General features: G+C 53.0%; 1 protein-coding gene across 16 annotated transcripts in view; it reads right to left on the bottom strand.

Annotated features, from left to right (window-relative positions):
• Positions 1-23205, bottom strand: part of UNC13B (unc-13 homolog B) — a 156312-nt gene that overhangs the window by 5659 nt on the left and 127448 nt on the right. For 8 of the 16 annotated variants that reach the window (XM_083702515.1, XM_083702512.1, XM_083702521.1 and 5 more), the window contains 12 exons: positions 21263-21389; positions 15511-15607; positions 14677-14820; positions 14392-14469; positions 13402-13479; positions 12500-12649; positions 7744-7832; positions 6552-6695; positions 5987-6110; positions 2625-2681; positions 1194-1274; positions 117-264 (listed from right to left, as the gene is read on the bottom strand). In XM_083702515.1, the coding sequence (XP_083558641.1) occupies positions 117-264; positions 1194-1274; positions 2625-2681; positions 5987-6110; positions 6552-6695; positions 7744-7832; positions 12500-12649; positions 13402-13479; positions 14392-14469; positions 14677-14820; positions 15511-15607; positions 21263-21389 (1317 nt within the window). The remainder of the gene's footprint in view (positions 1-116; positions 265-1193; positions 1275-2624; positions 2682-5986; positions 6111-6551; positions 6696-7743; positions 7833-12499; positions 12650-13401; positions 13480-14391; positions 14470-14676; positions 14821-15510; positions 15608-21262; positions 21390-23205) is intronic. The other 8 variants (XM_083702517.1, XM_083702525.1, XM_083702520.1 and 5 more) reach the window with 3 other exon arrangements.

Genomic DNA, 23205 nt, shown 5'->3' with positions numbered 1-23205 from the left:
TGAGGAAGGGCGCAAAGAGGCAACCTCACGGAGGCCCCCCCAGCCCTGCCCCATGGCGCCTCCGCTGCCTCCCCCCCGCCACCTGAATGAGTCTCGCACTCGCGCAGGATCCTCACCTTGTGCCGTCTGCGTCTGCACGAAGGTCTTGATGAGCGTGTCGGTGGTTTGCGTGTAGAGGGACAGCGCATAGCGCAGAGACTGCAGGTCGGAGCTCTTCTCCAGAAAGGTCTTCTTCAGGCCGCTTCCCCCGGCGTGGAAATATTGCTGTGGGAAAGAGGCAGTTGGGGGGGGGGTCGTGATGGCTGGGGGCTCTTGGGGGGGGGGTCTCCCTGTAGTCCCAGAACACTCTAAGGGACCCACCAGGCAGCGTCACATGAATTAAGGAGCATGACTTCATGACATCTTTGGTTTACAGAAAGTTGTTTCGTTGGGTGTTACATCAGAGGGGATGAGTTGAATAACATTTATATGACAAATAACATTTAGCTGACAAAGAATCGGAAGTTCCTTGTTCTCTTAACTTTAATTCCGCCCCCCTTTTCTCCTCCCTTTGTCTCTCTTTCATTATTTCCTCTTCCTCTTCCTCTTCCCTCCTTCTCCCTTCTCTCGAGCTCTCTCTCTCTATTTGTTTTTGTCTTTCTTCTCTTTAGGTTTTGGGTCTTTACTTAGATTAACATTTCGGTTTTGATTAAAAAAAAAGAAATTGGATAATAATCTTCGTATCCCTTTCCCCAAATGCTAATAAAAAAATACGAAAAAACAAACACGCAACTGGAGGCTGGAATCCCAGTTTTCCCCTTTCCTGACGGGGCGGCTGCCTGAATTAAACGGGCCCTTCCTAGCCCTTCAACGCTCCGGCAGTCCTTGTGGGATTTACAAGGAAGGAGGCCTCACTGCCTCTTCTCTCTTTTTGGTGAGGCCCTTCTCACCAAAAACTAGACAACTTCCTCCCCTTTTGGCCCACACATGTCAGAGGCAGAAGGAAGCAGCAGCCAGGGACCCATCCAGAGACCCACCTGCCCTGCTCCTTTGGCCACAGGGGGTGGGGACCCCCAACTGGCTCTCCCCCAAGCCCACCAAGGAGACTCCGGAACCGAGTGGTCCAGGCCCAACCCCCTGCAATGCAGAAATCACCATTGTTTGTGTTTGAGAAACCGAGGCGGGGTGTGTGTGTGTGTGTGTGTGTCACTAACCTTAATGGTGTCTAGAGCCAGTTCCAGCACCGCACACTGCTTTGGGGTGAGACTCCGCGTTTCCTCCCTGACCATGTGATCCTGAAACAGTAGATGGTGAGATTAGGGCTGTTTGGGGGGGGGGGGGGAGTCCTTAAATGACAAGGAGCCAAAAGGGAAGGCAAGCGCAGGGGTGGGTCAGGAATCCAGCGGAAGGGGACCTTTGCTGTGAGAAGCCTATGAAGAGACATGCGGCAGAAAGACGAGCGGAGGAGAGGAAGTGGGAATGCGGCCACAGGCCTGTCTCTGGAGACCTATGCAAGCTCACATGGGAGAGAAGACGGACACACACACCAGCCGCAAGGAAGAAGAAAACAGGGCACAAAAGTCTCCTGGAAGGGACCCCCGGGCCATCTAGTCCAACCCCCTGCAAGGCAGGAATCTTTTGCCCAAGGTGGGGCTCAAACCCACAGCCCTGAGACTGAGCATCTCTTGCTTAATATGAAAAGAAAGAAAGATGCTAATTGCTTAAGCTAATCTTATTTGAAGGTACTATTGGAAAACTGCTACAATGACTTATATGGAAACTCAGCTAGGGGGATTCGAGGAAGTCATCTAACAAGGATAACAAAATTAGGAATTTTATATAAGTAAAATTGGGAATTTTATATAAGTAAAAATCTAAGATTGTAATAATTTAAGAATAAGATCTGGGTAGCAAAAAGAGGGAAAGATGTTGTTGTATTAATAATTTGATTTGGAATACAAAAAAGGGAGGTCCGAGGAGGTCCGAGAAACAAGTAAATGAAAAATAAGGAGATGAAAAGATTAATTGCTTTTAACAATTTTTGTTGGATATTTTTTCTTTTTTCTGTTCTTTTTTATTTTTTTATTTTTTGTAATGTAAAATCCTTAATAAAAATTATTATAAAAAAAAACAAAATTGGGAATTTATCAGTTAGGATAAATTTATGTTTGTTTGCTTGTTTTTTCAGATTGTAATTTTTTTTAATGTTTGTTATAAATTTGGAAAATAAAATTTAAAAAAATGAAAAAAGAGTCTCATGCTTGGCCAACTGAGCTATCCCAGCCGAGAGTCCCAGCCCACCCACTTCCCCTGCCCATCCCCGCAGCCCCTGCCCATTCGGAGCCCCTCTCTCTCATCCGGCCGTTGGGAAGGGCCCCCCATTGAGGCACGAGGGCTTCATTCTTGCAGGGATGGCGGGCGGAGAGACAGTGTGACGGCCTGCGGTCAAGCATCATGCGCTGAGAGCCAAGGCAAAACCCAGCTTGCGCCTGGGCAGGGACTCAGGCACTGGCCACAGTTACAACAACGGTGACAAGACGCACAAGGGGACACAAGGGCATTCTGCGGGACGCACAAGCAGGCAGCCACAGTCACAGGCAGGGCAGGCGGAGGGCCATGAGCTAGTGGTTACCCCCCCCCCATACCTTCAGCTTCGACAAGTGTCCCAGTTCTTTAGCGGCGCTGAAAATCAGCGGGGTCCCCTGCGGGCGTGACGAGCGAGAGAGGAAAGACAAGACAGGAGGAGCAGAAGGTTACACCCCGGATTCTGAGAAGGCAAGGGCAGCCAGCGGGACCCTGGCCAAGGCAGGAGACCCTCTTGCAAGCGCCTGCCCACTAGGGCTGCTTCAGGGGGAAAACAAGGCGAAGGGGGGCAGCCTTCATGGGTCACACCAGTACAGTAGGGAAGAGGGATCGGGAGGCCCCGAAGGCTTTGCGTTGAGCGGAACATGCTGACTTGTCAACGGAAAGAGAGGCGCTTGCGGGGGGAAGCCCCACTTATCTCGACTTGGCCGTCAAACGACCATCTTGGCAATCTCCAAGATACGCAGGAGTGGATGCAGCCAGCTTAGAGACAGGGCCACTTTCCCACCTAGGTGACCTCCCAGGAGTGGGCTGGGCCAGAGGTCAACGAGTACAAATATTATCATTGTACTGCAGGAGCACTTACACACACACAACCTCCTCCGCCCTCCATCTGGGCAACCCAGAGGCATCATCAGGGTTCAAAGACAGGCAGAAACATCCAAGGCAGGACTGAAGAGGTGCTGGTAAGAGTCCAGGAAGAAGGCAGAGAGTCCAAAGTCTGTTTCAGGGGCCTAATTCAGTTTATTTTACCCTAAAAAAAGCTTAACAACTTCAATCCTAAAAAAAGCTCAACAACCCCCATGCATGTTCACGTCATCCAAGCTGGCCCTCTTTTAAAAAGTTTGGACACCCCTGCTAGAGGGTCCCTACACCTGGCTGAGAGGCTACCTGCATACTCCTCCTTCCACTAAAGCCACTCACTCCTAAGGAAGACCCAGGGCTCAGCTGGAAGGATCGGATACAAGGCTGGTATGGTCAGACTTGGGGGGTATTTAGTGCACAAAGGTTCCAGCAGAAACAAAAAGAGAGAGGAAAACTTCACTTCCAAGCCAGTAGAAGCTGCCCTGGTCTGCTCACCATCGCCCCTCAGTTCTGAAGCCCTTGCCACTAGCCAGCCTTGGGGGTGTTGTGCTGGCTTGGTCGTGGCAGCCCCTTGAGGGGGAAGCGAGGCTCTTCCTCCAGCACCAAGAGGAGACCCAAGCAAAGAACCCTCCTTTCCACACCCGTCTGCTGCACTCGTGGGGAAAGGGCCAGTTGACAGCGCTCTGCTTTAGTGTTTCCAGGCCCCTTTGCACCACGAACCCCTCCCTCCCTCCCCGCACCCTGAGGCCAGGCACATATGAGGGAACATGCAGACGTACCCCTCCAGCCTTAGCCTAGAATCAAACTGGGAATTGGGAATCCAGCTCTTGCAGAAACAGAAATATCTCGCCTGTGTAGAACCAAAACGGTGACCATGTTCCAGAAGGCCTGCAAACGCCACCTTGGGAGTCAGGATAACCTTGGGGCTGGTTGTCATTTGCTGCCAGAATGAGCTCGCTTATGTTCACCTGCTTTGAAGTTTGGAAGCCTGAGCTTGCTTTTGTATAAGACGTGATGCCTGAATGCTTTCCCAGGTGCCGACAAGTCGTGGCGACCGCTTGCCTCTTCAGGGTCCGTGCCGAGTCTGGCTCTGCAGTCGGTGTTGTACATTGGCCTGTTCTAGAGCTAGAATGGATCCCTCTGGTGTTTTTGACCTCCTCTGGTATCCCTGCACCAAACCACTTGTGCAGGCCCTCCTCCTTTGGGCCTGCGGATCAGGGCAGCCCCCTCCACCCTTGGCCACCATCGCTGACTGCAGACCTTGAGGGACAGCTCAGCTCTTCCTGCCGTGGCAAATGCACCACAGAAAGACATGTGTGCCTTCCATTCACCCGCAGGCCAGTTGTGCTTCCCAGGGCACAAGATTTCACCAGGCTCTAGGGAGCTGGCAGCCACGGCCCCTGACCAAGCGTCTGATGGGCTTCTGGCCTCCAGGCATGGAGACATCCCTCCGTTTCCACAGCACCAGAGTCGATTGACTGAGCCGTCTCCTGACGACTGCGGCTGCCTGGTGCTCCCTCTTCTCCCTCGGGGCTCCTGGCTGCTCCTGGGACTGTGCCAAGAAGCACCAGGCCCACCCAAGCCAGGCTCCCCTGCCCTCCGGAGGGAACAGGTCTCTGGCCAGGCTGCAGCACCTTTCCCTTCTCATCCTTAAAGCTTTCCCTGCAGGCACGGCGTGGACACAGGGCTGCTGAAAACGGGCTTTGCAAAATGTTCCTGTTTGTTCGTGTTAATGGCTGCTACAAGGCTGGGCGAAAATCGCCCTTCCCACGCCAGGCAAGAGAGAGGAAAGACTTCAAAGGATGGTGCACAAAGAAAGGTCTCTTGGCTGCCCCATGCAACTCTACAGCCCCTGCACCAGTGGGTGGGGGCTTTCCTTGGCACTGCACTCAAGGCGGCAAGGGGGGGGGCTCCTTGGAGGAACACAATGTGGCACTTGCTGCCATTGCCCATGGCAATTGGGACCCGTTTCTCTCTGGGTCCGTTCTTTTCCGCGGAGTGGGGGGTGGGCTTTGTGCAGAGAAGAGGCTGGTGGGCCATTTTCCTCCCCTTCCTGGGAGCTTCAAAGGGTTTCTGCAGCCAGCCCCCCCCCCCGCTTGACCCGCCTCCCCCCCTCCCGCTTGTCTCGCTTCCTTCTTTCTTTCTGAAAAGGCTGGTTGCCGCCTGCCGCTGGGCTTGCCCCGCAGACAGCCTGACCCAGCCATTTTCACAGCTCCGCTTAAACCTCTTCGCGGCAGGGCATGCGATAAGCGTACAAAGGCGGGCAGGGCTTCTCCTTCTGTTTCGGCAACCCACACAAGCCCACGCAGCAGCAGCAGCAGCAGGAGCGCTGATCGCTCGCAGCCTTAAAGGAAGCCCAGCCTCCAAGCTGGCTCACCAGCTCTACTGCTTCCCCACTGCATGGGCAGAAGCAGACTCAGGGCAGCCCAGGGGGGAACAGGCTGGAGGAGGAAGCATCTCTTACACTCAGACCTGCTCCTTCTTTCCCATCTGGTCCAAATGCCCCTGGGCTGGTTCAGATCCCCTCCTCCCCCCCCCCCAGCCCTACAGCTCTGTGCTTACACTTAAAAATGTACCACCTCTGTTCTCTGTTCAATTGGGGGCTGTTGGGGGGGGGGTGAAGGAAGGGGACAACTGCAAAGACCATTGAGAGCAGCCAAGATTGGCAAAAGGCAAGAGAGGCAGTGTGACCTAGTGGTTAGAGTGGCATCCCAGGACCTGGGAGAGATCAGGGCTCAATCCCCCACTTGGCCAGGAGGCTCTGTGAGCTGTGACTTGGGCAGTTGCTGCCTCTTCGCTTGACCTCCTTGGGGCAAAGGAGGGGGGGGGAGAGGATTACCGTGTTGTCCGAGAGGGGAGGCAGCACGATGATCTTCTCCAGGGTGTTCATGACCACCCTCCAGAGATCCTTCAGCACCCGCTTCAGCACCGTCTTCTCACAGACGTCCGCAAAGAGCGTCAGGCTGCAGGGGGAGAGCAGAGGGTTCGGCTCAAGCAAGGGGACCTCAGCAGGACAAAGGGATCCCTGACTTTCCCCTGGTGGCCAACAAGTGCTGGCCAGAACCCAAGGTCCATCCAGCCTGCATTTGGTCTTCTCCAGCCGACTCCTTGGCTGGACGCAACCAGCAGTTGCTGCCATGCCTTGAGGTCTGGCCAGGCCAACTGCTAGGGCTACTTCCAGCTCTTAGGGGAGCTTTTGTAATTCACTCTGGGCCGCTTTAAAAGTCCTTCTGCCTCAGCTGGGACTGACAGAGAAAGCAAGAAAGGGTGGGGGATTCTTCCGCAGAAGCAGCCCCCTCCCTTTCCCAGCCCTGGGCTCAAGCTGAGGTTGCTCTTCATAGAAGGCCCCCAAGAGGCCTCTGCAAACCCTCTAAATCTGGTGCGGATCCGCCTGGTGCCCTTACTTTCCATCCAGGAAGTCCATCAAGGGCCTGAGGACGTTGTCTGCATCTTGGGCCACCACATTCGGAGGGGCATTCCCCGGCCCTTTCACCTGGCAGAGGATATCCGACATCTGCTTGACGCAATCGTCGATCCGTGCCTGGAAACTAGAGGCGAGAAGGGACAAGATCACTCTGGGCGCGGCAACGCGGCACTTACGGGCCCCTCCCTCCCTTGCAGGCTGATGCCACCTGCTTGTGGGCAAAGTCTGCCTCTGCATGAAGGAAAACAGGGCGAGCCCTCAAAGCACAGCGCTCAGCAGCCCCCTAACATGAGCCTGGCCCACCTCACCTCGGGCAGCTCACGGGTCGGGGGATTTATGCTCCCAGAAATTCAAGCTCTCCCCTCTTCCCCCCTTGCACTTCTCAGGAGGAGGGACGTAGGGAGGATACGTGGTTATCCTTGGACGGAAGCCAGGCCAGGATGCTTCTATCTCTCCTTCCCACTGCGCTGGCAGAGCAAGGGAATGCGGGAGAAGCAGCGGAGGCGGAAAAGGAAAGTCCCCAGAGTTTAAAATGCCTCCCATATTTGGTTGCCAGCGGAGGAGATGGGCATTCACTACTAGAAGGAAATAGTTCAGGACCTAAGAGATGGGTTTGTGTGTCCCAAATCCAAGCAAGGGATTTACCCTACCCTTAAAATTTTTGGCTAGGCCCCTAGAACTTGTGATCAGTTTTGATTCTGTATTCCAGAGGAGGAACCCGACTTTGCCTTGTCAATATTGAGGAAAGCACAAGGAAAGCCCTTATCTTCCAGCCCTGACTAAGCACTTGTGTGCTGATAGCAGAGCTGCACCGAGAGAGAGAGCACTTTCTCTCCCTTAATGCAGCTGCCGCTTGCTAAAGCCGCCATATCGCCCTCTGAAAGTTAAGAGAGAAATTGCACTCGATCAATGAGCCGTCAAGCAAAATCTGGCACCGATAGGATCCCAAGAATATGAACTCGCGGCGGATTTCACAGTTCAGAGACTATTTCACTTTGAGCCAGGCGAGAAGTGCGTAAACGTTTCTCGGTTCTTCGGTTGCTTTCGTGCGTGAGGATTTGAGGATTAACAAAAGGGAAAGGAGAAAACTCCAGGCCTCTTTTTCCATCTCGTGAAGCAGACACAGAAGGAAGGCCATCTCCCTCCGCAACCCCTGGGCCGCTGGCACCCACCTGTTACCAAACACAGCACTGAGCTCATCCAGCACGTTGTTCAGCTTCACCTGCAGCTCCTTGAGGGAGTCGCTGGCTTCTGGATCCAGCTGTGGGCAGGAGGAAGGAAGGGAAGTGAGAAGCGTCAAGAGCATCTGTGCCCACTGCCTGCATTCGGACACAGAGTTCTAGATCAACGGCCGGTTGGCTAGGAGGGTGCATCTGTCGGCACTACGCTGGCGCTAGGAACTAGGAGCAAGCAACTCTGCAGCAGCGCCTGGTGGCTTCAAAAGTTCCCCCGCTTCTAGCAACATCTGGCTGGCATCAGAAAGCCCTGCCTGGCAAAGGACGCAGCAAGCGAAAGACCGTCTGCGAGGCCACGTCTCTCTGTCCCCCAGCAACTGCGGAGTTGAGGACAGTCCAGACCTGCCGAGCCAAGCCGGCAAGACTCTCTTGGTGCCAACCTGTGTGGCAAACACAAGACTTAGGTCCCGACTCAGGGCTACGCACATTCACGGGAGAACTGAGAGGGGAAAGAAAGGGGAAGGCACCCCCAGATCCAACAGCAATGGGTGGAAGCCCATCTAGAAGGCAGCAGAGGGGAGACGCTGCCTGTCTCTGCTCCCTTCCATGCTGCAAACACGCCAAAATCCACTCAGCCACCCTGCCAGAGCCTTTGGCAAGAGAGATTCCTTAGCTACCTGTAGGCATTGCTGGTTTCTGGGCTCTGGGCCAACGACTGCCATTAAAAACAAGCACCTTTTCAAGCTGGTTTGGAGTGTCTCTCTCAACAGATGTGCTGTCAGTTCTTTCCCAGGGATTATCATTTTAAGTACACTTGTTCTGCCTTTCCATTATATTCCAGGCAGGGTGGGGACAGAGAAAGGAGCCCATCTGCGGAGACAGGGCGTTGCAGCAACAAAAGGGACCCCCAATAGTTCACCCCTGGCCTCTGCCTAATGCACCCCTGAGAGACGCCTGCCCACAAAAACTTCTGTTTATATATATATATGTAATTTCCCTACAATACATTAAACATTGGCTTCCCTTCCACCCTTCCATGGTTTCCTCCATATAACAATTACTGCTGAATATTACAATCAAACCATACCATCTTTCCCCCATCTTATTCTCAATGTAACTTTTACTATTGAATTTTCTCCAAACCTGCTAGCAATTTAACCTGTTTATGATAGTTCTTCGTATAATCTGCAAACTATTCCCAATCAGCCTTGAATACTGTTTCATCCTAGTCTCTGATTCTGCCTCCCTAAGCGACAATGTGGGTTTGCTCTTGTTTTCAGAGAGTGTTTGCGAGAGCCTAAGGCTTCTGAAGTCGAGGCCTCCAGAGCTACGGAATAAAAGCCCTGGGTGTGAAGGGCGGCTCACCAACAGCCTGCCTGCCTCCAGCTGCAAAGGAGGGCAGAGCTGCCGGATTCCGAACGGAGGGGGAGACAGACAAGGGGTTGCCATGGCAATGAGGCCGTGGCCAAACTGTGTCTCCATGGACCATAGTGGGAAGGAGGAGGATGCTTTTCGGGGCTCAGAGCTCTCGGAGAAGACCCTGGGAGGGAGCGTGTTCCTTGCCCCCCCCCCCCAAGAAAAAGGGAAGCTGATTTCTGGTCACCTTTACCTGAGCCCATGAGAGCACTGGACTTGCTTGGACAAATTTCAAAGTAGAGTTTAGAATAATAATAATAATAATAATAATAATAATAATAATAATAATAATAGTTGCTAGTTTGGCCACAATTATTGCATTTAACAGCCACCTCACCCAATGCTTTAATCCTAAATTCACACTTTATTTCCGCGTGCAATCATTATAACCTGATGTGTTTCCCCCCCACAACTGAAACGCTTTCACTGCTTTCCTGCCAATGTACTTTGGATAAATTTTGCGAATGGGTTTCAGCCTCTGGTCAGATGACACCACAAGCCTCTCGCCCACTGGGGCAAATTAAGGACCTCCGTTTCAATCAGCAGCCATTCGAGAGCTTAACGTCACAGAGCCCCAAGATCACACACAAGCGAATGCCCTGTTGATGCTGGGGCTTTGGAGACTTCTCACCTGCCCTGGAATGGGAGTGCATCTCAGGACTGGGTCAGATGGGAGCCCCAGGCCTCCCTCCCCTCCTCCTCATCCCAGTTGGCGTAGGAAACTGGGCTGTGACCCTGCGGCAGAAGGCAAACTCTCCCTTTCCCCGGGAGGAGGAGGAGAAGGAGGATGGAGCACGCAGAGCTGGCTGCTTAAAAAAGCCTCTCAGGATTCAACCAGCTGAAGCTGGTGTGTGTCGTGCCTTATTAACGGAGTCGGTCTCATTACTGTGTGAGCGCCGAGGGAACGGCTGGCCCCCTGGCATGAGTCACGCTGCCCAGGAACAGGCAGGCACTGGGCAAGCGCAGCCAAGAGCGAGATTCCCTCCCTCCCGGCCCCAGCATCTTTCTTCCTGCTCCACAGGTATAGCCCATAGCAAGATGCAGGTGGGCAGCCAGGGAGATCATCTCTCTCTCTTTTGAATTTTATTGAATTTACTTAATAACGTAACATTAAATATCTCTCAACTCGGCCAGCTTCAGCCCCGCTGGCTCAAGTCAGAGAGGATGAACATCAGCTCTGCTTTAGGCTGGTCTCAACTCCCCACCTGCTCTTACACTGCTGGGGATGGGGCTGTTGTGGGATGACGTGGTTGTGCGAATGAAACACATCTAACACTAAACCACGGCTTGCCTAGCCAAAGTGTGGCTTCTCTGAATGTCCAAACCCAGCCCACCACAATAACCGTGGTTTACTTTCTGGTAACAAACCAAGATGTGATGCTGTGGTTTGTAAAGGGCTCACGAACCATGTTTTAACTATGGTTTTATGTTATGTCTGAAACCAAGTGTCTTGACCGACTATGGTTTGCCCATCCCACGCTGGGCAAGTGCTAAGCAACAGAGTCTGGAGACAAGGGCAGCTGGGAAACAAAGGCAACTCTGGAAAGAAGTCCTGGCTTCTCTGCTCGACTGAGAGACAACCTGTGGCTTGTTGAACAAACCATGCTTATTGCATTCACTGGAAATAATACTATTTATTGATGGCTCTTACACCTTAACATAGTCCGGTGTTCATTCGGCAGGAACACAAGAGAGAGTAAGGACTGATCCACACTTACCTTTTGCCTGACATTTCCCAGGCATGAGTCTGCACTTTAAAACCATGATTGCTTTTTCTTTCACCCTGGAGCATTCCTCATGAAAACCTGCTCTTTAAAGATGAAACGCGAGAAGCGGCAACTGGGTGCTTCCGTGAATTGCTGTTTGCTCCAATTCCGCAGTAAAGAGCGGGTTTTCATGGGGAAACCTCTGGAGCAGGCATAGGCAAACTCGGACCTCCAGATGTTTTGGGACTACAACTCCCATCATCCTTGACCACTGGTCCTGTTAGTGAGGGATGATGGGAGTTGTAGTCCCAAAACATCTGAAGGGCTGAGTTTGCCTATGGCTGCTCTGGAGCAAGAAAAAAAAGTGCTCAGACATAAAACTTTAAAATGCAGACAGTGCCTGAAAAGTGTGGAGGAAAGGAAAATGTGGATAAGCTCAGAAAGAGACAGGCAGGCAGACAGATGGCCCAGTCCCCGCCCTCCATTCTCCTGTCCACCCACCCACCCCCTGCAAAAAACTGGGAAATGCCTGATGGAGGTCCATGGATGCTGGACCAATTGGGCCATTGGTCTGATCCAGCAGGCTATTCCCATGTTCCCCCAGTCTCAACTGCATGGAGACTCACAATGAAAGGGTCAACACACTCACACACGACAGGCTTGATAAGGCCGTCAATGACTATGACTACTCTAATTCCGGAAGGCAAGTTCCTGTAAATGCAAGATTTGCTTTCACTTGGCAAGCCTTCCCGCTGCAGAAGACTTAGAGAAAAAGCAGCAGGTGACTCATGGGAAACTCTAGATAAGCTGGGAAGGGGAAAGGCTTTGGAGAGGGAAGGGTGAAGCTCTGCACTAAAACGAGCAGCAAATGTTTCTAGCTATTTGTTCAGCTGACTAAATCCAAAAGCGGGAGAGCTACATTATCTCAGTGGCCGACACTCGCTAGCCAGGCTGAGGAACAGCATTCTGAGTCCCTGCACAGCACACAGGCTAAGGCAAGAGGAACTGAGAATCTGCATGGAGCAGAACTCGGGATGGAGGCACCAAGGGGAAACCGCTTAAGGCACTTCAGGGACACCAAGGCCTCTTCCTAGCAGCAGTGCTGGAGACCAAAGTTGGTCAGAGGGAGCAAGAGAGACCCCATGGATGGCAACACTTTGCCCAAGGCAGCCTGGGTCTGTTCTCTGCACCAACCAATAGCCTCTGCCATCACTTCCCATTCCATGCTTTTTCCTAAGGATATTTTGCAGAGCTCTGAGCTGCTTCTTGACATGCTGCCAGGGAGAAGCCACCCCATGGCACGGTGCCACCATGGAGTTCCCTGCCACGTGCAGAGCCTACATCTATTCAGGATCTAGGGCAGAGCTTTCCAAACTTTCCATGTCGGGGACACACTTTTTAGACAGGCATCATTTCATGACACAGGAATTCAGTTTTACAAGCAAACCGGAGGTTGAACTAGCCCCTTTCCAGCCCCGGGAGGAGCGCGGGGAGCATTCGCACCACACACCTACATTCTGCAGCCGACACACTAGCGTGTTGCGACACACAGTCTAGAAAGCTCTGATCTAGGAAGTCACAGCTAAGGAGGAAGTGTCTAAAGGCCAAGAGTAAGCAATATGGATTCTAACAGCCTTAGGATTCCTCGGTTCAGGATTCTGATTCTGTTCCTGATTCTGATCCTTTTCCTGTTCCTGATTCTCATCCTGATTCTGAGTCTCATCCTGATTCTGATTTTGATCCTGGTCCTTCTCCTTCTCCTTCTCTTCCACATTCTCAGTCTTGGAAAGCAAGGGAAAGACAGAGACAGACAGGCAAAGGTTAGGCCAAGCATTCTCACAGCGTTACAGAAAATCTCACAGCTTGAATCAGAGACAGAGGGGGGAAATCCTGCCTCCAGTGAAGGACAACAGGCGTTTAAGGCTTGGAAGGTATCAGGCAACACAGCTGTATCCACACAGGCCCAGCAAGCATCCAGAATAATGAGAAAGGGCACACACAGTCTGTTCAGCTGCGAAGGATGACCCAACGCCAATTGTAGCAGCTGGAACTTGCTTCTGGAAGAAGCACATTTTCAAACCAGACTCATTCAGCAAAGTCTTTACACATTTGCATCTCAGCTTTCAGCAACCCAGCTTCACTCAGGTTGGCCGCCACATGGCAAACCGATGGTGTGAATGTTTCAGGCCATTTATAAAGTAAGAATCAGCACATCCATACGAACCCTTTAGAAACTCAAGAGTTAGGAAACGTGTTCAACGAAGGCCGTGATCTCATCTTCCCGTCCTTCTCTGACTATGACAGGAGTAGCCAACATGTCCGTCCATCTCTCCCCCCCCCCCCTTCTGACCATTATCCTTCAGGCTGGGCCTGGTGGGAATTATACTTCACCACTCTGACTCTTGGTGGTGCATGATGCAATCAGGGGCAGGCCTGCAAGCTACCCATTTCCCCAGCCACAAAATCCAATCCCCGACCAGCTGACGAGGCAGCGCTGAGCCCCACGCTCAGAAGGGCTCCTCCGAACTCTCACCTCCTTGGCCCCCATGGCTTCAAACATCTTCTCCAGCTGCACCCTCAGCTGCTGGATGTTGTTCATCAGGATGCAGGGCTGAGCAGAAGGAGAAAACACCAAAGACAGGTTACTGGTGAGACAGATAAATGCGAAGGCCACTGACTCTCTCTGCGCAAAGCCTTCAGGCCAGATACAGGTGAGAAGGCCAGGGATGGATGGATGGAGGGAAGCGAGTTCTGCAAATTCAGTAGCCCAGCCAGCAGGAAGTGAACGGATCTCTCTCTCCCCGCCGGTTTCCGAGAAGCCCAGTTGATGTTTGGAGCTGGAAGCCCAACTGGCAGAGAGTCTTGGAGTGAGAAACAAGTGAAATGGCTGGAGTGCCATGCCCACCCCCGCGCCCCAGGACCTCATGCCCTCCCTTCACTATCAGGAGTTGGAGAGAGTCAGAGGGAACATTTTGTCAAGGCAGAAAGAAACCTAGCTCCCGGGGAACCAATGAACAAACAAGCACGACGTTCGGGGACAGGAAGCGCCTCTCATTTTGTGACCCTTCTGTGAGCGAAGGCTCAGCAACTTTCTGCTCCTAAGCAACAGAAAAGGGTTATGAGGCACCTCTTGCCTTGATAACCAGGCTGCAAAAAGTGCATTCCAAGAACGCCCGTCTGCCTACAGACAACAATTTTAATATTTCAACGTCACCCACCTGACTGGGTTGCCACAGCCACTCTGGGTGGCTTCTGGCAATGTGTGTGTGTGTGTGTGTGTGTGTGTACACACACACACACACACACACACACACAGTAAACAAATCTTGCAAGTTAAGCAAGGGACCCTGCATGCTGGCTCCACACTAACTTGGTATCAGAGCCATCTGTGCAACGAGGTCTTGGGGGGGCAGCTATCTGCCCAAAGGTGCCTGGCATTGAGGATATGGCTAAGAAGAGAGGGGCACGTCTTCTCCCCATTTGTCCTCTGCGTTCTCCACCCCAACCAGGCAGAAGGACTCACCACTTTCTCCTTAGAGCAGTAGGCCTGGAAACTCCGGGAGACGATGTCTGCGTACTGCATCAGCACCTTCCCGATGGTCTGCAAGGAGACCAGAAACGTTACTGAGTGGCACAAGAGAAACATTTAATGGTTTGTCACAGCTGAATTTCATCTGGTTAAGTCTCTCTGAGGTTCTGTTTTGGCAAAAAGCCACTAACAAATGCTGCTGTTGACTGTGAAGATAATTGCACCCCTTTCCCCCGGAGAACGAGGCTCCTAGAGATCCCGTGGGAGGAGGGGCATCACCTTGGCAAAGCGCCGCATGTAGCAGGCCAGGATGGCCGGGTCGGGGCATTCCAGCTTCTTGATGATTTCAAAACTCTGGTTGAGCTGGGTGAAGACATCCACCACCGAGCAGGAGAAGAGGGCATGCTCAGATGTCTGCTGGAACTGAACGCAAACAAGAAACACGCAGGGTGAAGAAAGACTGGATAGCTCAAGAATCTTAATTTCAGGGTCATGGGTTCGAGTGTCAATGCAGGGCAAAAGATTCCTGCACTGCAGGGGGCTGGTCTCGAGGACCCTCGGGGTCTCTTCTAACTCCACGATTCTGTGATTCTACCTGGTGCCTTTGAGTTCATGCAAGCCTTTTACCATGTGAATTTTAATCTGCATTAGCATTTTAACTTTTTGTATGTTTTGTATTTTTTTTCTGGGTTTTCTTGTTTTACGTTTTGGTAAACTGCTTGAAGGTTTTGCTTCATTTTTACAATGAAGCAGTGTATATACTTTATGAAAAATTAATAAAACAAATAGTTGCTCACTTACTGAACTAATGTAACACTTTTCTGTTTTCTACCAAGCTTTCCACAATCCTGAAGGATACCCGTTGGCTTTCTTATTTATTAAGTTTATACACGGCAGGGCGGGAAAACGCACAAGCCATACAACAATTCAAAAATTGGACGACAGCACCACTGTCCAATAATCCAATAATAGCCTCATTATATCAATGCCAAATTATAATACAATTCATAATACCAATCATTCAAATACCAAATTATACAATTTAGGTGGCCCCCCACATGCTAGAATTGATGGTTTGATGATTTACTTTATTTCTGTGTTCCAAAACCTTACCCCATCCTTCTTATCTCTCTCCAGAGCTCCATGCAAAAATTCCAGGGACACGTCTTCATTCTCATCCAGCCACTGCATCACAAACTGCTCAAACCACCTGCGTTGGGGAGGGAGGGAAGCCCACGTCATTTGCGTTTGCAAAGCCCTTCCCCACCAGCCGGCCGCTCTGGGACCAAACTCGCCCAAAACTGCCCCCCAGCATTGGAAGGAGACAGAATATTCACAGGCCCTTGCCCCCCTCTTTCCCTCTCCCTCCTTCATTTCATGTCCTCTGCCTCTGTAGCACTGCAAACTGCAGGGAAGGAAAATACAGGGATTTGCATGACTTCCAGTGAATGAAGGGAGAATCCTGCTCTTGACTAAACACCCAAGGAAGGGGCAGAGACCCAAGGTTTGGATTTGGCCCCTTGGGCTGTGGGCATTCTGAGTCTGCCTCACGTGTCCCAGGTATTTCTGAAACACTGATTGTGCGTCATCTTTGCCACAGCCAAGGCTATCACAGCGTCCCCAGAGGCCCAGAATCGATGTAAGAGATGGGATATTGGGAAAGTGACAGAGCTGCAGATTGCAGAAAGTTATGGCGAGGCAGACAAAAGACCAGTTGGGGGGAAATTGGTCTCCATTTACGTCTCCATTTATACCCTAATAAGAGCTGATGCAGTGAGAGGTCTCTCTCCCGAGGCAGAATCTCTTTCAGAGAAAGAAGGACAGCTTGCCATTATTCCCTCCAAGTGTGGAGAACAGAGTGTCTGGCCTTCAGGTTGCTTCACTCGTTTTACCTAAATGCTGGATGACTGAATCTTTCTGTTTAGGTGCATGTCAAGTAGATGGCTTCTCTCCCAAGCTTGTGTTTGTGTGTCTTCTTGCGGCAGATGACACTGCTCTGGAAAGCAGTCGAGGGATGGCACAGGCTCCCCCTCCCGCCTGCCCAGACCCAAAATCACCCTAAACTCTGTTCACATGGGCTGGATTGTCCTGGGCTGCTCCTCACCCCTCCCAGTCCAGGCACTGCTTTTCAGGATCGGTTCTTTGTCAACCGGGACTGCCTGAAGTTCCGACAGCAGCCAGAGAAGAGGCATCTTCAGGCCCCGGAGGCAGAACAAGCCACGGAAGAGGCCAGGGGGCTCTTCGTCCCCAGGAGAACAGAAACACCCGCCTGGCGCTGCGAGGCTGCTGTCTGCCTGCTTGTGTTTGTGCGGAGCCAGAGTCCGCCTCTGTCTAGAAACGCGGCTGAAACACAAGGTGCTTGCAAACAAGGGAAGGGGAGTCAACAAAGCGGCACATTGTGCGATCTTCGCAGCCGATTAAGGCCCTCTCCAAACCCGCAGCTGAGTTTATACAAACGGCGCTAATTATGGGGTGCTTAAATTTGCAAAGAAAGTGAGAGACACTACGGAGGGAGCGAGAGCAAAGCCCAGAGCATGCTGGGAAGCCTGAAATAACCCTTCACACTTCAGAATAGAAAGGCACAGCCTACCCGATGCTGGGAATTGTAATTGGCACCGTGTTAAAAAGCTGGCATCGGCCCAACCGCACCGCAGCCAGCAAGTTTCCAGCAAGTTGCAAGCACCACAAAGCTCTGTTTGAATGCACACACGGCAGGGTATTTTGCAGTTGAGACATTTCACAAGAATCTGAGAAATCTGATTGCACACAAAAGTGGTCCAGGAATTAGGCACCCCGTATTGGGGCTATGAGACAAACACGCCCCCAAAATTCTGAGGCACAGCAAAGTCTCCTGTTGAGACCTTCTATGCACCCCTTTAACATGTGCTGATGGCAGTAGTAACCCTATGTTTCCAGAGCGCCAGAATATGGTACCTGTGACTCCCCCCTCGCCCTCACTCAGGAGGGCAGCCTTGTCTAAGGACATTGCCCATCTCTGTCTAGCAAGGACACTCAAGCAATCACATCTTCAGGACTGGGACTGGGAGCAGAGCCTGCTCTGGCAGAACTATTTTGCCCACAGGGCAAAGATGCTTGGGCAGTGCCTGGGAGGCACTTGAGCCATGATTAGGACCCAGAACCAGCAGCCCTCAAACAATGCAAGAGTCCCATCTGGACTGGACAGGAACAGCCACATCAGGCCACAGGGGGCTGGAGACTCCCATGGCAGAGGCAGCTGGAAACCTCCAGACAGAGAGCTGGGAGAGGGCAGGGAGTCTTCATGGAGGAGCGCAAGGCCTGCTGGAGGGTAAGAAGGAAGGCCAGGGAATCTCTGGCAGTGTCCGGGCCACACCTTGGGAAAAAGCGTAAGCATCTTAAGAGTTGCTCAAGTGCTGTGATCATAGAGTCATGGATTTGCAGAGTTGGAAGGGACACCCAAGGGACATCTAGGCAAACCCACGGCAATGCAGGAATCACAGTGAAGAATCCCTGACTGACAGGTGGCCATCCAACCTGTTTGGAAACCGCCAATGAAAGAGAGCCCATCGCCTTCCGAGGGAGTCTGTTCCACCGCTGACCAGCTCTCACCATCAGAAATTTCTTCCTGGTGTTTAGTTGGAATCTCTTCTTGGAACTTGAGGCCATTGGTTCATGTCCTCCCCTCTGGGGCAGCAGAAGAGAAGGCTGCTCCATCTTCCAGGAGGCAGCCCTTGAGATACTGGAAGATGGCGCTCGTTTCACCTCTCATTCTTCTCTTCCCACTCCCCTCCACCGTTCCTGCTAAGGCTGGGCAGGCCTCTGCTGAGCCAGAAGACTATCAGGGGCTGGTGCCACCTGCTAAGGCAGTCAAGAGCAAGGCCAGCCTTTCTCGGCAGCGATGAACACTCCCTGCGGTGCCGAGGAAAGGAAAGCGCAGCTGCAAGTGCGGAGACGCTGCGGCTGGGAGGAAGGCTCTGACGGCCCACAGGCAAAGCGAGTTCTCTGCCTGTTGGAAGGAAGGGAAGCCAAACTGGGCGCTCTTGCCCAGCACCTTCCCCCTACTCTTTGAACCAACCGGAGTCTGCCAGCAGTGGGCAACGGCGCCATCACATGTTATTTTTCCATCTCTTGCCCACGCAGAGCCCCGCTTCCAACTGTGACGAGGCTCCGGTTTGCCTTAAGTTGTTTGCTGACATTTGGAGAGAAAGCCAAAGCAGGGAAGTATTAATATCGTCCAAATTTGATGGCGATGCAGATTATTAGGAAAGCAAGTGACTCAGCAAGCGCACATGCATCAAACCCGGGATCCTGCCAGGGCTGCTGCCAAGAGGCAAGGCAAGGCTGGGGGTTGGAAGAGGCAGGAGGTGCCCCTGGGCTGAAATATGAGCCTGGCCCAGTGGCAGAAGGTGCTGGGAGGTGGCAGAGAAGTGCCATGGCAACAGGGCTGCCATCAAGAGGCAGTCCAGAGGGCAGCCAAGATCACACTGGCTCTCAGTGCACCCTCTGCTTAGTAATGCTTAGCATTGAGATCCGTTCTCCATCCGCAGATGGCAGGTGGCTGACTAACAGCCCAATTCGCCACACAGCCAAGGCAAAGCAGGTGACTTGGGCCAATTTAGAGCCAGGTTCCTTGCCATCCAACCACTTGGTGGGTACAGCGTTCTCCTGGCTTTCTCGGTGGGGCAGCCTAGGCAAGTCTGGTGCACAGGGAGACAGCTAAGAAATGCGGATTTGTAATCCTCCTGAAAGCGACTGAATCATCCTTGGCGCTGGGCTCAGAGTCGGGGCTGTGTGTGGTGGAAGCCGGCAGCGGAGATTCTCATGTGGGCTAGAAACAGGAAGCGTGGAATTGGCTTGGGGAAGGGGGTAATTAGCCCTTAATAATGAGCAGGACGGAACACGCGCCATCTCTTCTACGTGATCCGAACACTCTGCCTTTCACAGTTCAGAAACACAGAGGCACAGCGTGGCTGCCGATCCTGGCGTCTGATTCACACTCCGGAACACTTCCTTCTTCAGACTGTTTTGCAGGTCCAGGACCAGAGCATGCTGGGATTCTGATGGAGACTCTTGCTGGCGGCTGCGCAGACTCCAAAGGCAGTTTCCACAAGACCAGAAAGGTCTGGAACCACAGTTAACAAGGCAGCATATCACACGTGATCACACGTGACAACCTTCTTTTGTTCAGGACAAGGCCAGGAAGGAAGCCTTGCTCCAGCCCACGAGAGACTCAGGAGGTACTCTGGACCCCAATCAGGTCCAGATTCTGCTCTAATCCACAGCCTGAAGCTTCACAGCTACAGGAGCAATTCAGCCCCAGAATCAGACGCTCCATTTAATTTCTGGAGCTTTGCCAAGAAGTGCTGGCAGACTTCCAGCAAGGATGCTAACTGAGCAAACCTCTTCCTGCTCTTACGATCTCCCTCCCCTTTCTATGGCCTAGGATGGCACACAAGGAACGGCAAGGCTGCTGCATGTGTTTGCCCTGCTTGTGACACTGCTAGCGCCGGGGGGGGGGGGGGCAGGTCTCTCCCCCTTTGCAAACATGAAGGGCTGCAGCTCAGTGCTGCATGAACAAGGGCTCTGGAGCTACAGGCACGGCTGGGATGGACTCCAGCCAGAAAGCCTGGGCAGCTGCTGCCAGTCAGAGTCAATACCACTAAGCTAGATGGACCAAGGGTCTGATCTGGCCTTTTATAAGAAGGGCTGGGTGCTTCCTTTTTGAGCGGTGCAAAAGGAAGTCTGGATGAGCCCTTGGAGGAAAGTGGGAGGGGCTGGCAAGGGCCTTTGTGGCTCTCCCCTCAAGGGTGAAACTGGAGACCTAAGAGAGAAAGGGGCAGAACAGAGCTGCAAGTCAATCTATTCTGCCTTGGTCAGACCCCACCGGGAACATTGCGCTCAGTTCTGGGCACCACAATTGAAGGAGGATGCTGATAAGCTGGGAGGTGTGCAGAGGAGGGCAAGCAAGATGATCCAGGATCTGGCAACCAAGCCTGATGAGGAACGGTTGAAGGAGCTGGGTATGCTTAGCCTGGAAAAGAGGAGACTGAGAGGAGCTATGAGAGCTGTCTTCAAATATCTCTCGGGCTGCCACATGGAGGGCAGGACTCGAAACCCATGGCTTCAAGTTACAAGAAAGGAGATTCTGGCTAAGCATCAGGAAGACCTTTCTGACAGGAAGAGCTGCTCGACAGTGGAACGGACTCCCTCCTTCCTTGGAGGTTTTAAAGCAGAGCTTGGATGGCCATTGGGTAGGGATTCTTTAGCTGAGATTCCTGCATTGCAGGGCTTGGACTAGATGGCCCTTGGGTCCCTCCCAATTCTGTGATTCCATTACTCTACATCAGCTCTTCCTCTGTGGGGCCAGAGGCAACATCTGGTGCCAGAGCTGCCCCCTCAGCCTCCAGGAGAGGGGCTAAGCAAGGACAGATAGCTCTGGCTTGTCCTCCCAGCTCAGAGCCCTCTGGCAGCAGACCACTGGCCTTTGGAACTTCTTTTGTGATGGTGGGCTGAGCCCTCTAAGGTTTCTTCTTGAATGGGGTGGTGGCGGTGAACAAACACCAACAGAAATGTGTGTCTCGTTGGACAACCGAAAGAGTAAGTGGCAGAGACTGGCCCTTCCAGGAGGTAGCCCCACGCCTCAGAAAGGCCTCCCTTGCACCAGTGAGCATTTCAACCTGGGGAGGCAGGCATCCTGCTCCACGTACCCCTAAGAGGAAGGAGGCTGAGGCCGCCAGGAAAGGGCACTGTGGGTCACACAGCCGAATCCTCCGGAGAACTTAAGGCGCCTCCGCTTTCCGAAGGGGGGAGGCAGTGGCGCAGGGGGGGGCAAGGGGTGTGTGCCTTGCAAGGGAGCCGGAGGTCCCAGGGTGAGCCAGGTACTTACGCAGGGTACTCAGGTATTTTCCCGGCAAAGGCTGGCAGGCTGCAGACATACTCGTTGTAGAGCCACTTCACTTTGAAGTGCAAGTTCATGTAGTCGGCGCTTTTGCACAGCCGGTGCTTCTCGTGTTCTGTGAGGAAGGTGGAGAGAGATGAAGAGAGAGGGAGGGAGGGAGGGAGGGAGAGAGGGAGGGAGGGAGGGAGGGAGGGAGGGGAGGGAAGGAGGGAGAAGGAATGAGAATGCTGTCAGGTGAGTAATTCAATCGGCTCCTTTCCCAGCAACCTGCCACAAAAACAGGAGCCTCCGCACATCCGCAGGGCAGAACGCCCTGCCACACGGTGCATGTCCAAAACCCACGAAATCCCCACAACCTGGGATCCTGCTAACGATCGCAGGGCATGGCAGTTCATCCGGTTGGGGCCCGGAGCTGATTTTCCACACAGCACTTCAAAAATAGATGGGAAGAGTTTCTGGTTGCCATGGCAATGAGAGGAGAACAGCTTCTTAGGGCTGGTCCTCCTGCTAAGAGGCTGCACATCTCCTAGAGCTGGAAGCACAAAGCAAATCCCTAGAAACAAAAGCAGCCCCCAATGCTGGAGTGTCTTCTGGAGCACCCTCTGCCCCCCGTCTCACCCAAGCCAGCCCAGTCCTTGGGCAAACCAGAAGGAAGGGGAGGGGGGCGCACTGGGTTTGGCCTCCTGGATTTCCAGGCTCCTCCAGCCTCTCTAAAACGAGCTTCCAAATCCAGCACATGCAGCTTCCTGAACCAGCCGGGAGAAGCAGTTGCCTGCTCCACAGAGGTCGCCAGGTCCAGTTCAAAAGGGCACACAGCAGCCGCCTTGCTGCAGCTGGGCAGCTCTGGGTCTGGTCTGGCGCTGGATGGGAGACCAGCGGGGAACCCCATGATTCTGCCTCGAGTTCCATCGTGGAGCAAAAGTGGGATACAAATCAAAAAGTTGAAGACAGGTTGCACTGTCTGCCTGCCCAGGTGACGAGAGAGACACTTCCCACAAGGCCATTGGGGCGCATGATGCCTCCATCTTGCCCCAGGTCAGTCGTCTCAAGCATGAGACCTTGTGCCCAGATTTCTCCTCTTCTCTTTTTCCAAAGTCCCTCCTGTCCACCCCCTTCTCTGGCAGACAGCTGGGTGCTCTCCAGGTTGAGCGGCACCTTTTGCCAAGAAGTGACCCACACGCTGCAACTACAAGGTCCAGGGAGCTTCTGGTCTCTCCTCGCTGAGGGCCAGTGGCTCCTGGGCTCTTCCCCAAGGTGAAACGGACCTCCCCCAATCTTCCGCATGAGCTCAGGACAGCAGCATGGGGGGCTCCCCCTGTCTCCCATCCAAGCGCAGGCCAAGCCCAGGAGGCACATCCGAGGCACGGACAGATCTAACCAGCTAACTCTTTCAAGCCACCTGAGGATCTGCAGGTCCTAAGTGTGTGGCTGAAGCCACTGCTTGCAAGAAACAGTCCCCCTTCCCTCCCAGGAGCAGAGCTGCGCATTCTCTGGGCAATGAGGGGCAGCAGGATTTGCCACCATCCTCTGCAGCCGATGACCCCGGCCAGGGCGCCCCCCTCCTTCTCTTCAGCAGAAGCGGCCAGGGAAGCGTCAATGTCCTGGAATCCCCAAGGGCAGGTCGTTTGCCAGGCATGGCCAGGCCGGTCTAAGATCCCGAAAGCCCCCAGGGGAAAGGGGCTTTGCTGAAAGCAAGCGCAGAGCAACTCTGTGTCCCACGTCAGACAGCAGGAGAGTTTTATTAGCACTCAAGGAGGGCAAGGGCCAGTAATTAAGACTTATTGGGGGGGAGAAAGAGAAAGAAAGGAGGTCATGTGGATACCCATCTAAGCCTGAAGGCGCGAGGAGATCCCCAGACATTTGGTCAGAGGAAGCCGCCGTCCTGAAAGCAAGAGCTCTTCTGCTACAGAATAATTGGAGGACCAAGGTAC

This window comes from Podarcis gaigeae (genome assembly GCF_964106915.1).
Source record: "Podarcis gaigeae genome assembly, chromosome: 11".
Taxonomy (NCBI): domain Eukaryota; kingdom Metazoa; phylum Chordata; class Lepidosauria; order Squamata; family Lacertidae; genus Podarcis; species Podarcis gaigeae.
This window is presented reverse-complemented; position numbering and strand designations above follow the sequence as displayed.